Source organism: Melozone crissalis, unplaced genomic scaffold (assembly GCF_028551555.1).
Source record: "Melozone crissalis strain CALT ecotype California unplaced genomic scaffold, PUWL_Pcris_2 ptg000033l_1, whole genome shotgun sequence".
NCBI lineage: Eukaryota > Metazoa > Chordata > Aves > Passeriformes > Passerellidae > Melozone > Melozone crissalis.
In genome coordinates this window covers 7,542,749-7,555,378 of record NW_026535811.1, presented here as the reverse complement: position 1 = coordinate 7,555,378, position 12,630 = coordinate 7,542,749, and the positions used below count along the sequence as shown (strand labels likewise).

Sequence of the window (12,630 nt, the reverse complement as noted above, 5' to 3'; positions counted from 1 at the left end):
CCAAAACCCCCAATGTTAGAATTCTCTAGAAACACACATGTATTTGCATTATGGAAAATAGGAATTAACCAGAAAATATCATTATTACACAATCTTCTGACCCCCTCATCTCATAAAGGTTATATAGTCAAAATTTTTAAAGTACAGAAGCCATTAAAAAGGACTGAGAAACCTGTATAACTTCTACTGAGGAAAAACTGGACAAACTTCGAATTCTTCTTTCTATAAAAAGGGAAAATTAAATGGTCATGTCACAGCAGTCTAACACAACTTTAAACATATGAGGAACAGCTATCCACCTTTTAAAAACATTTTCATAAAAAGATTAACAAGAAGCAAGTGAAGCTCAAAGATGCCAAGTTCAAAAAACAAACAAACACAAGGTGAGTCTGCAGAAATACTTTTTGGCTGGTACATTTATTTACCTGGGTTCAAAAAGCAAAGGGTTTTTATCACCATTAATGACTGCAGTAACAACCAGCTGTTATAGCTCTGGAAGTCCTTGAGACAGTTTGCTGGAAAGAAGTATTCCTCCATCCTGGAGAAGATGATGGTTTAGCTGGATATTTATTCTGATAAATTTCTTAGTCCCTCTTTAGGGAAAGGAATGGAAGAAGAGGAACCATACCCAGAAATTCAAACTCATTTGCTTACACCAATTACAATAATTTCCAAGGTTTAACTATGCACTTTGCATTACATCACTATCAGTGAGAGACAGAAAAGAATTACATCTCATTTACATATATAATTAGATAGTTCATGTGTCAATGAACAAAAAAAAAGATCCCAATCCAATTTCTACAATCATATCAAAAAACGCTACTCCTCTTTATTCAGTGTTTTGAATCAGGCAGCAAGATTTTATCAGAGTGATCCCACAGGGCACTACTTCAGCTGAGCAAACAGACCTGTTTAAACAGTCCCCTTTCAAGAAAGGCTGCCTTCAAGCACCTTTAAAATCCTCCTACTAATGTCTCAAGAACCATGCATTCTTCATTATCTTCACTCTTCACAGAGATAAGGATAATTCATTTGAGTTTACCTCAGCCCTCAGTTTTTCTTAAGCATCTTTCCTCCTTTGCTTGGTGGAGGCATCTTCAACCTGTTTCACCACAAAGTTCATTACCAAACATTACCATTATTGCTGAGACAAATAACAATCAGTGGACTCCAAGCCAACATCATCAGGATGTTTTTACCTCAGATTTATGTCCCATATTTTGGCAAATTACAGTTTGAGATCTGTTTTCATAAATGGGCCCTATTTTTATTTAAAGTTCACAACATAGAGGTCTTGGATTTTTAGCTGAGTCTCTCATCTGACTCATTTTTTCTCCTCTTTCAGATATGCTGACTCCCAGGGTTAAGTCTTCCAACCCTTTTTGCAGTCCTTTCAATTCAGCTCTTTGTCTTCTGGATTTCATTTTCTTGTTAGCTCCACCATCCATTTCCCTTATGCAGTTACTTTCCTACATTGCTTCTCCATATTTTCTTCCCCTGTGTTGTGCTCACCCATTTTCAGATGCCAATGAGAGGCTCTTCAATTGCTAAGTCAATACTTCACCATGAAGACAGCGAGTACACAGGTTTCATGAAACCTGCACAAGCTGAGATTTTTCTCCTTGACTTTGGTGCACACCTGCTTTTTCACCCCTCTTCTGTCACACCTGTGAATTGTCCCCACTCTCCTTCAGCAGCACATTACATGAAACCTCCTCCATTATTTCCAAAGCATCAGGGTGTATGTAGGAATACTTTTCCCCTGTTTTTCACACTAAATCTAACACAGATTCTGTTTCAGTGCCTTGCCTCAGTGCAATAATCACCTCCATGACTACTGAACTCTTTTCTTCTTATTCCCACTGACCAACTTGACCACTTCTTCCTTTTTTCTTGCATTTCTGTCTGGCTGAGCTTTTTGCTTTTAGAGAATCCAAAACAAAAAACCCAAAATCAAACCACAAACGAACACAACATTTTCTGCCTAGGTCATCTTCCTTCCCTCCCAGAGAAGTGCATCTCTTGTGGTCTCTGGGAGGCAGCATTCCCCTCTGGCCAAGCTGCATAAAGCAGCACTAAAGTTAAAATTCAGATTTCTTTCCAGAAGTTGATTCCTATAGACATGAATAATGTAAATATTACAGCTAAGCCTGAGACACAAGAGTCAAATAATCTACTACTGAATCTACTAGTCCTATCAGAACAACAGTAATGTTTAAAAATTATTACAATGTTTTCCTTTTCGTAGAACAGATCTGTCTGTCCTTTAGTTTGAAAGCAGTGTTTGAACAGGGCAGGGAACAGATAAAAACAATAAAACATGGGATTGCTCAACTGAAAATTTTAATGTGTCTACATACTTCTGTATAATTCTGGTTGATTTATCCAGATCATCACCGGGTGGTTGTATTAAACTGTGCATAAAACTCCTCTGTTGGAATATTTGAATACTCTTCCTCTTTAAGATAAATGTTCCTAGAAATAAAAATTTTTAAAAGCTATTAGTAATTTTTGTTATTATTCAGAAGTAGCCTGAGAAGTCTAAAAAAGATATAATGCAGTAACACCCATAAATGTTCATAAATTATTATAAATGGAATTTAATGTAACTAAAACTTGTTCTGCAAAATTTATGCCACATCTCAATATAGAAAAATTGGTTTTTTGGTTCCTGAAATATCCTTCCAGAAATCTCAAGAGTAAAAATCCTGAATTAACACAATCCCAAACTTTTGTTTTCATAACAAGAAGGCATCATGTACTGGAAATGAAATTCATTTGCAAAAGGTATATATGAACCTGAGACTGACTCAGTTGGTCAGAGCATGGTGCTAATAATGCAAAGGTCAAGGGTTCATTTCCCATATGGGACATTCATTTAAGAGCTGGACTTGATGATCATTTTAGGTCCCTTCCAACTCTGACTATTATGTGCTTCTGTATTCATGCACAAAAAAAAAAAAAATCCAAAAAACAAAACTAGAAAAATAAAACACCAAATCATTATGTTTGTTTTTCTTGTCCTGCATGTATTATCTTTCTCCTTTCCCATAAGAGCAGACACAAGAACTGCCCTCCAAGACACATCCAGTGGTTAGTTAAAAAATCATCTAGTTCTGTCATACATAATGGAAATGCTGTTTGTGTTGCTAGCTTAACCCTGAGCTATCAGAAACTGGCAGCTCTACTGGCAGTTCATCCTTTTTAGTTTCAGATATATTAAAGAAGCATGTAATGGTTTTTCACCTTATAATATGATTTTCTGCATAGCTAATTATATTTATTCACTATTTTGCCACCTATATAAACAGTCTGTTGTCAGTGAAATGCTTTTAAGAATTACAGATTCATGTCAATCAGTAACACTCAAAACCTACTCTCTGAAGTTTGATCAAAGAGTAGTGGAAAACACACTTCAGGTGAATCGTTGAATTTTTTAAAAGCATGAAGTTGCAACAAAAACTAAGTTACAAACAGAACAAGTCAAAAGAGCTCTTTGAAAGCCGAGCCATTGGGTTAATAATGATGAAGAGCTTTTTTCATTTGAACAATGCTGGTTTGGTACTTACTTTGCTCTTTGCTCCTGAGAGAGCCCTGCATTGACAGCATCCAGGTCTCGGCGCTGCACCTGGTCCTGGCGCTGCTGGTGCCGCTCCCAGAGCAGCTGGGTCCTGGCAGCCTGCACGCGCTGCCGGTCCCACTCCGCATCCCTGCGGCGCTCCTGCTCTCTGGCTCTCTGCAGCAGGGACAAAAAGGCTTCATTTTCTCTTTCCAAGATGGGACTCCGTAGATAAAGTCTCATGGGTAAGTTTATCCAAACCTTGCTTGCCTTTATTGAGCACTAGGGGTAGCATTTGAATGGGGAGAAGGGAGCAAGGATTTTTAAACCATGCAGAAGCAAGATACGGCAAAAGAAAGAGCTATTCTTTTCTCTCTGTAAAACCCCAGAGCAGCAACAGATTTTTCTTTTAATTATTGTTAGCAAGAGTTGAAATTTCTTGAAGCAAGAGGTGCACAGACATCAGTATGGCTTACAATATGGCCAACTAAAATAGGGGAGCCACGAACACCACATGAGTAGAAACTTTTTTTTCCTCTGCCTCACTGTCTTGTCTGACACCCCACTGAACAGAAACAAAAAATCAGGCCTGCAAAAAACTTACTTTTCTTGGTTGTACTCATTTTCAGCCAGCCTAATGACTTGAATGGGTTCATTTCAGAGTAATAGGAGAGGCAGGGAAATGACAATTCTACCTTCAGCCTTAATAACAGTACTAGGTAAGATATAGTATAGCCTATGGTATTGTAAGGACTAAAAGATAAAATCAAACACTATTCCTTAGCTGCCATAAATGCAGCCTCTGCCCAAGGGAGGCAATTCACTTCCTACTTCACAATTTCTAGGCCTGGACACTCTTGATTTTATAGGAGCCTGGATATCTTCATTTTAACTGCCTGCTTCTATACACTTCTAGAGCAGCAACTATTACCATTGAAATTCTATTTTATAGCATGGCCTCATAGTTGTGTGGGATGGTAGAAATGAAACTCCATCACATTCTTACATTCATGCACTTTTAGGCCTCTGAAATATGCATGAGCAAGGTCACTGCACCTGCTCTATTTGCCTTGCTTGGGCACCCTTGAGAATGAGAATACTGCTTTGGCCTGCCCTGCTTTCACCTTCAGCTCCTGGATCTTCTTCCCCTATGGAGCAGCCCACTCCTTGCAGGCATCTTGTGCCCTCTCAGGTCACCATGAAGCCTGGCTCTCGAGCTGGGCAGGACTTTGCTGCTCAGCTGGACCATCATGGACCATGCCCTAAGATCCCCTTGGCCCTGGGCTCCCCCAGTCCAACTCCAGGGCTCCAGCCTACTCCATGACATGTCCAAGGAGCTTCAGAGGTACTGTGCCCAGTTAGACTGATTAAAGTTTGGGTAAAATCCAGATCAACGGAAAACACAGTCTCGTATTGGCATGTCCAGGGCAAACAATGGCATTTTTATTTTCCAAACATTGTCTATAGTATTATTACAACCAAGAAAACAAACAATGCATGAAAATGCATGTGAGCTTAAATACCTGTTTCTCCAGAACTTGTTCCTTTTGGAACTCACGAATTGCCATCAGCTGCTCCTGGTTCATCCCCTTCCATCGATCCACCAGCACACCCCCAGGACCGATTGCTTGGTCTGGGTTTTCAGAAAGGAAATCTCCTCGAAGGAGGCAGGTTATTTCATACATATCATCTTTCATTTTTTGAGCTTTTTCCAATTCATTTTTGTGATCTAGTTCAGCAACCTAAATTCAATGGAAAGAGAGAAGTGATGTTTTTTCCAAGAAAAATATGAACTAAGGGATGAAAAAATGTTAATGCATCATAAGAGATGATTTCCAACCTGCATACAGTTGTCAAAAGCATCACCTATAAAAAGTGATCATTGTCTTATTGGCCAAGATCAAAACCCTAATATCAAACAGTTCTTTAATGCTGTCATATCACATATAGCAAGTAAACTAGGGAAAAATAACTTTGTTTTATAAGAAAACACAGAATTAAATAAAAAATAATTCCACATTTATCCTCAAGTAAATGACGAGTATATATTTGGCAGACAAACACAATATGGAAGAAATTTACAATAAACATTTACAATCTCGAATCACTAGGCTTGATTTATATATTACACACTGAATCTAGGTGGAAAGCATGGGTAAGCCCTCAAAACAGACAGGAGATGTCCAGTTAAGGTCTGAAGATGCAGCCTTGATTCTCTTTGCTGATACAAAATGCAAACCTGAATCATATTATGTGAATGTATGTGAAATACTGCAGATCACAGTATGCATTTTCTATGGAAATCACTTCTTCTAACATTCATTACAAGGCACAGTCTCCTACTCAAAGGAAATTTTCCCTTTACAATACTCCAGAAATAAAATACAATCATCTTACTGCACATAATTACTTTTCAAAGAAGAATGAGACTAAATAAACTAATTTGAAGAAGAATGATAATGCTATGCATCTTTCATTTCTAATACTGTCTCATTCTTCTGTAATGCATAAACTAAACTATCTGGAATAATGCCTGGCTCCAGCATCCAGTGGACAGAGAGAAACCTTCTGCTTGCTAGGGCACACAGAGCACAGGGGATGGAATAGCCTTGGCAGTCAGGTGATAAGAAACCCCCATTGAAAACATGACTTCTCATTCTGATTTTGTGCATCTTATTTTCCTTCTCTGTCACCATATTTTCTAAAAAAATTACAAACCAACTAAGTATTAATTTACCTGGATTTTATTGAAATTTTTGGTAGCTGTACAAACAGCACGCCTGCTTTCCTCTTCTTTCCTTTGTTCTTCCATAATCTTTTGGTCAAGTTCAATCCTAAACTTGTCATAAAGATCATCTAAATTAGATTCAAATAAAACACAGTCAATATTCATGGATTTGATGTGCCATGTGAGTTAACCAGGGGAAGAGACAGGGGGGAGCTACAGATACAGTAGGCTGAGTAACTATTTCCAAATTCTACCATCAAAGCTGTCCATCTTGGGATTTCAGGTAATTAACTAATCAGTTTAATATGTAATATGCATTGTATTAATATATAGTATGTACAGTTTAATATGTAACCTATCTTGTCTAAACAGTTAGTGTTGAAATGAAAGAAATATGTTAAGTACTGCAGAAAATAATGTTTCATGACAAGCTGGGAAAGAAAAATCTGTATTATTTTTTCTACTCTAGCACAGAAGGGATTGGACAGTTTGGCCTGATGAAGCAAGCATACCAACTGGAGGCACAAACCAGAAATGAAATCTGGATGATATTACAATCACATGTTATGAAACAGAGACTTCCTAAGAAAAACAGTGAATACATTAAAGCTTATAAAGTAAAAACTGGTCTAGTATTTCTAAGTTAATATACAATACCATATTTTCATCAGATACACCACAACTTCAGAAAAAGAAGATTAAAGCTACATTATCTTTTTGGTTACCTGCCAATTTTTGGTCAGCTAATGCATTTTTTAAGTCTTTCTGTTGCTGAAGAGACCACTCCCTTATTTGCTCCTTTTGAAACTTCATCCTCTGCTCATGGTTTAAGTCTTCACCCACAAACTTCTGCATGCCAGAGATAGTACAGCGAGGATCATCATCTGAGACTCGAGCAGGTCTGTCCTTCTTTAGGGCTTGTGGATCATTCAGGTCAAATTCACGTCTTGTTTCTGGCCTCTGAAAATTCTGATGGAATTCAGTTAGAGCCCTATTGATGTCTCTGATTTCATTTTTCTGGCGTTCTTCTAGCAGACACATGAGCTTGTCATTTTTCTTCATGTGATGAGCTAGACAAAAATGAACACAATGAAACCACAAGTCTTAGGGGTCCATGAGTCATTGGACTGCTGACATAAGGTGAAAATAAAATTTTCAAGATGAATACACAGAATATAAGTTTTCAAACTTATGTTATGCCTTAGGAGAGTATTTGATCCATAAGTACCAGCCCAGCAAACACTCCAATGTTAGTAATATTTACTTTTGAAATATTTTCAGCTTTTTAGGTATAAATTATTTTATTTATTTACAATTATTACAATGAAATATGTGCAAGTGAAACAAATACAATAATAAGTACCAGCATTATGAGGTTTCATTTGGTGAAAACCTGCTACACAAGAAATGTACAGTAAACCAGTTGTTCCCACTTACTCTTAGTTTACAACTACAGCTGAAATACATTGTTGCTTGCCAGGAAGCAAGCCAAAATTGGGCTGCAATTGAAAGGAACATAGGTAGCTCTTCCATAGTTCCAATGATTTTTGTAACCATGGCACTAAAATCATTGGCTGGTATCAAATTTTGAACAGCTTAAGAGCTCCTGTCCATTTAATTGGAACTAAATAAATCCCAGCATTTTTAAGAAAAACATGCAACAAAACTCCCACCCAACTAGCCATTTTAGTTATTTAAAATAATTTGCTAGAAAATATAATTTCCTCTTTTGCCAGAAACTCCTGCTGGTAGTTTCCCAAGAGGCAGACCCTGACAGGTGTATTTTCCAGCCAGGAAAATCACAAGCAGCTGTAGTAGAAGCACAGCATGGAAGTGGCAGCTCCATTTCAGCTCCTCTTGAGGCACACAGAGAGCTCAGGCTGTGGGACCCCTTCATCTGATAGCCCAGGAAAGCATTCCATGCATGGAAGACCACAAAGAGTTTGAGGTCAGGGCACAGCATGAGATATTTGTGTGGCTGCAAGTTCTGACTCAGCAATGGCTCCTCTCATCACTTTACTGTACATGACTCATGCTTCCAGCAATAACAACCTAAAGAGGATTCCACAGAATCCATATATTCCATGGAAGAATGGCTAGATAAAAGATGAGCTCACTCTTCATAAAAGCAACTAAAACAGATTAGCCACTACTATACTGAAAAGGTATACTTGCCACTTACAATGGTAAGTATTTTTTTTTTTAAATCCTGTTGCATACTCAGGTTTTTAAATGATGCTATTGATCAATACCTTTTAAAAGAAAACACTGAAAATTCTGGCTTATCAGGCAATGTATCCCAGTTTAATCATGTCAATAGAAATCTTAAAATAACAAGGAGAATACATAGTGTGCCAATGTAGATGTATGAACATAAATAGGACATAAATTGGATGACTGAATTTAGAGAATATATGAAGGGATAAAAGAAAGCAAGAAATGGATTAAAACATTTCGCTATTCACAGAAATATCACAGTGTCTAGGAATTTACCAAATCTTTCATGCTCTGCTTTTTCAGCTGCTTCTTGAATTTTCCTTTCCTTGACCTGTGCATCCAATGCATCTTTATCAATCTATTAAAATAAAAAAAAAAAACAAAAGCAGCTCATTAGGAGAACAATTAAAACATTGTCAAGTTACACTGACTCACAGTTGTACAAGATAGATATAACCCCACTAGCAACAGAATTTATACACATTACTAATTTAGGTAAAACAAAATCCAGAAACAGAAATATTCTTGTTTGTTTGCTTTGTTTTAATAATGATAGGCATGTTCTTGCAGCTGATCAGATGAAAACACCACATTTACATGATCCACAGTGCTATAAATATTTTCAGCTGCATTACATAAAATATGTTTTTCCCCATTACAGCTGGCAATTTTATTTTATTGTTCTGCTTTCATTTATAAAGCAGGTAAGTGTTTTAACAGTAAAGATGACAGAAAGTTGTCATAGTTCATATTTGAAAAAATTACAAAGGGTTCACTATAAGAAAGGAATGGAAATGTTTCCTGTCTTATCAGAGAGATTCACATGGTTGCCAAAATGCACTACAGGACACAGGATCTGTGATGAGCTGCCAGATATGGAACAGAACATCCACATCCAAAGCAAGTGGGACCTGAGCAAAGGATAATACAGGGCACATCATCAAATGGGAGCAGACACCTCCATTTTGGGCAAAAGAATGTGGCCCCACATTTGTTAGCAGGTTGTGGCAAATTAATGGGCAGAAACATGGATTTTACTTCTTTTCTTTTCTTTCTTTTTTTTACAGACAAGTCACTTAACGTCCTAAAAGTTTTGTCAAAAATACAATGACAAATCTTCAAGAATCTGGTAAACAATTTTAATAGACTTTGGCAAAAACCTATTCAGATGAAAAGAGAAACAGATCACAGCTGAAAATACACATGGAAAATGCTGTAAAAGGACAATTGACAACAGCCATCAGCAAAGAGGTAAGTTTGCAAGCAAGGCTGAAACCATCAAGAATTCTATCCTCCAAAAACAGTGCTGTTGTGGACACTAAATATCAAGTCTTCCAGAGGTCTCATTGGGAAAGCCAAGCTGACAATACAACTACAGGAAATACTGCTAAGAGAAATTCAATACAAGTTCTTAGAGTGGCAATAATAGAGGTAGGTCAGTGTATCCACTTGTGTTACACTGTTGGCTCTGACCTCTCCAAAACACTTTCACTCGACACAAAAACATCCCTAAAACTGACATTTCCGGTCACATAAAACTATAGGTTTCACTTTGAAGCATTTAAATAAGAAATCTGTGAACAGTTTGAGGCAGCTAATTTCTAAACTAGTTCTATTTATGGATAAAGTTTACATGTAAATTGAAAGTAATTTTTCATTTGGATTACTCATCTGAACTCTTTAGAAAAATCAGTGATGTACTGAGGATAGAATCTTCAATCTGTAAGTGAAGAGGGCATTATCTTATTTTTACATTACTCAGTAACAAAACAGATACAGAAGTAAAAGTAATAATAAAACTATTAATAATAAAGAAAAAAAAAATAAAATCTGTGTTCCAATTCTGCTTTCCAGTACATTACCTCTATGGTTTTAAAATATTCAAACCCTGCTTTAGGATTTCTGGTTTCTAAGTCAAATATTGTCTTGATTTCTAAATTTCTCAGTGACTGCCACTCAGGTAAACTGGTCAGAGAACTGAAGCAAAGAATCTTAAAACCACACCGAAATATTGACATAGAATAGCTCTGTATGGATTTCCTGGCTCTTTATGGTTCAGACCTGGCCTAACTTCAAACCATAAGAACCAGATTCTGTCAGCATCATTGTTCAGGTACACTGAATGATGTTAAATCAAAATTCTCCAGATTAAATCTCCTTTATTTTAGGTGTTTATTTAATGTGAGCAGATCTATCAAAACCTGCCTGAGTCAGTACTACAAAATAAGGCAATTCTACAAAAGTATTTGGGTAACACCTTTGGATGGTGTACTCCAGTACAGCTCAATAAAATGCACCAGGATATGTTAGTTGTCAGCTATTTCATTAACTGAGAATTTATGGTTTGCAGTTCATTTTTAAGGCTCTAGAAAAGCCACTTTATAGAGAAAGTATGTTTTTCTGATTAAGAAATTTCAAGTATCTTAACCCATATCACAACTGCTAAAAAATGTTATTAGCTGCTTCCACTGAAGTATATTGTTGGTGAGTGTGGGGATGCTGTACCAGATGAAGACACCTGTCATGTTCAGTAAGTGGGAACTGCTGATTGCTCTGCAGATACAATGACTCTTGCATAAGAGTGAAAAGAATAAATTCAAGGCCCTGTCAGAGATAAGGTGAAGATATTTTTCCACTGACTTGAGACATGTTTCTGTACCTAAGAGAAGAGGATCCAATTGACATCTGTTGCAATTTTACCAGTTCAGTGAAGTCACCTCACAGCACTCTTCCCTCCATGCATGCTCACAACATCTTAATGAGGGCCTTTGGACATATCAAGAAGAGATTCAAAATACCATTGCATCCAAAGTCAAATAGGTATAGAGCACATTATTTCCTGACGTTCAGGATGCAAACTGCAGAGGGAACTCTGGAGAAAATCCACTAGCCTGAAGCATTCACATTTACACATCCACACCAAGAAAAATCAGACACAACAATTAATTACATATATATAAACAGGGATGGATCTGTCCTATTCGTCTGATGCAAAATGTGGGCTAATTGCAGGACACTTACATAAATCTCCCATAGCATCAATTCTAGCGAGGTCCAGGCAGAAAAAGGCAGTATAACAGAGCAGAGAGGTAAAAACCAATTACTTGCATCATTCAAATTTCATGAACTGACTCTGGAAGCTCTTGGCTTCCATCAGAGTATTACTACACAGAGATACAACACAGGGCTTGATCCCTCTGCTGTCAGGGGGCAATGACACCTTGCCCTTGAATCCAGAGCAGTGGGGTACAGATACACACGAGAAGCAATGGCCATAAAGGAAAACACAAGAAGTTTTGCCTCAACAGGAGGAAGAACCTCTTTCTATCGAGGGTGGCAGAGCACTGAACAGCTGCCCAGGGAGGTCATGGATCTTTACCCCTGAAGATATCCCAAACCCACCTGGGCACGTTCCTGTGTCACCCGCTCTGGGTGACCCTGCCTTGATAGGGGGATTGGAGTGGATGATCTTCAGAGGTCCCTTCCAACCCTAAATAGTCTATGATTTCTTTCACCGGTAACTTTAAAAGCAACTCTGAAAGTTGCATTTGTGCCCTCTCTTCCTGCTTGCTCCGCCTCTCACACACACGTGAGGAGGGGGCACTGGGTGCCGCTCTGACCGGCTCAGCCGCCCCTTCCCTCCCTGCACTCCCTCCCCGAGTTACGCCGTTCTCTTCAGAACCCCTGGGAACACCGGGGGGACACGGCGCCCTCCCTCCCGTGCTGCCGCCCTCACCCCTATGGTGCGGATCCGTGCGTTGAAGATGCGGCCCCGCCGCAGCAGCTCCCGCCGCCGCCGGCGCTCCAGGGCGGCGGCCTCCTCCAGCTCCCGCTGCGGCCCCAGCCCGCTCATGGCGCCGGAGGGAACACCGGGGCTGGACTGAGAGCGGTGGCCGGGAACAGCGGTGGCGGCCAGCCGGGACACAAGGCGGCCGGTCGCGATGGGAACAGCGGCACGGCGGCGCTGGCTAGGCGGGACACAAGGAGGCCCGTCGCAATGGGAACGGGAGCGGCGCTGGCCAGGCGGCACACAAGGCGGCCCGTCGCGATGGCACCGGCCAGCCGGGAGACAAGGCGGCCGGTGGCGATGGGAACGGGAGCGGTGGCACCGGCCAGCCGGGAC

General features: G+C 39.2%; 1 protein-coding gene across 1 annotated transcript; it reads right to left on the bottom strand.

Moving 5' to 3' along the window:
- Window positions 1–425: 425 nt before the first annotated feature.
- RIBC2 (RIB43A domain with coiled-coils 2) lies at window positions 426–12,360 on the bottom strand. The gene is made up of 7 exons (XM_054282046.1): window positions 12,244–12,360; window positions 8,784–8,865; window positions 7,016–7,360; window positions 6,300–6,418; window positions 5,086–5,304; window positions 3,573–3,739; window positions 426–2,478 (listed from the first exon to the last, which is right to left on the bottom strand). Exons 1-7 carry the CDS (start codon window positions 12,358–12,360, stop codon window positions 2,397–2,399), a joined length of 1,131 nt encoding a protein of 376 aa, XP_054138021.1. The 3' UTR covers window positions 426–2,396.
- Between the last annotated feature and the right edge of the window lie 270 nt (window positions 12,361–12,630).

Coding starts and splice junctions, on each gene's coding strand:
- RIBC2 (XM_054282046.1), bottom strand. CDS start 12,360: ATGAGCGGGCTGGGGCCGCAGCGGGAGCTGGAGGAGGCCGCCGCCCTG. Junction 7,361..8,783: donor AGCAGAGCATGAAAGATTTG/GTAAATTCCTAG, acceptor ATTTTTGTCTAG/CTCATCACATGAAGAAAAAT. Junction 3,740..5,085: donor AACAAGTTCTGGAGAAACAG/GTATTTAAGCTC, acceptor TCCCTGCTGCAG/AGAGCCAGAGAGCAGGAGCG.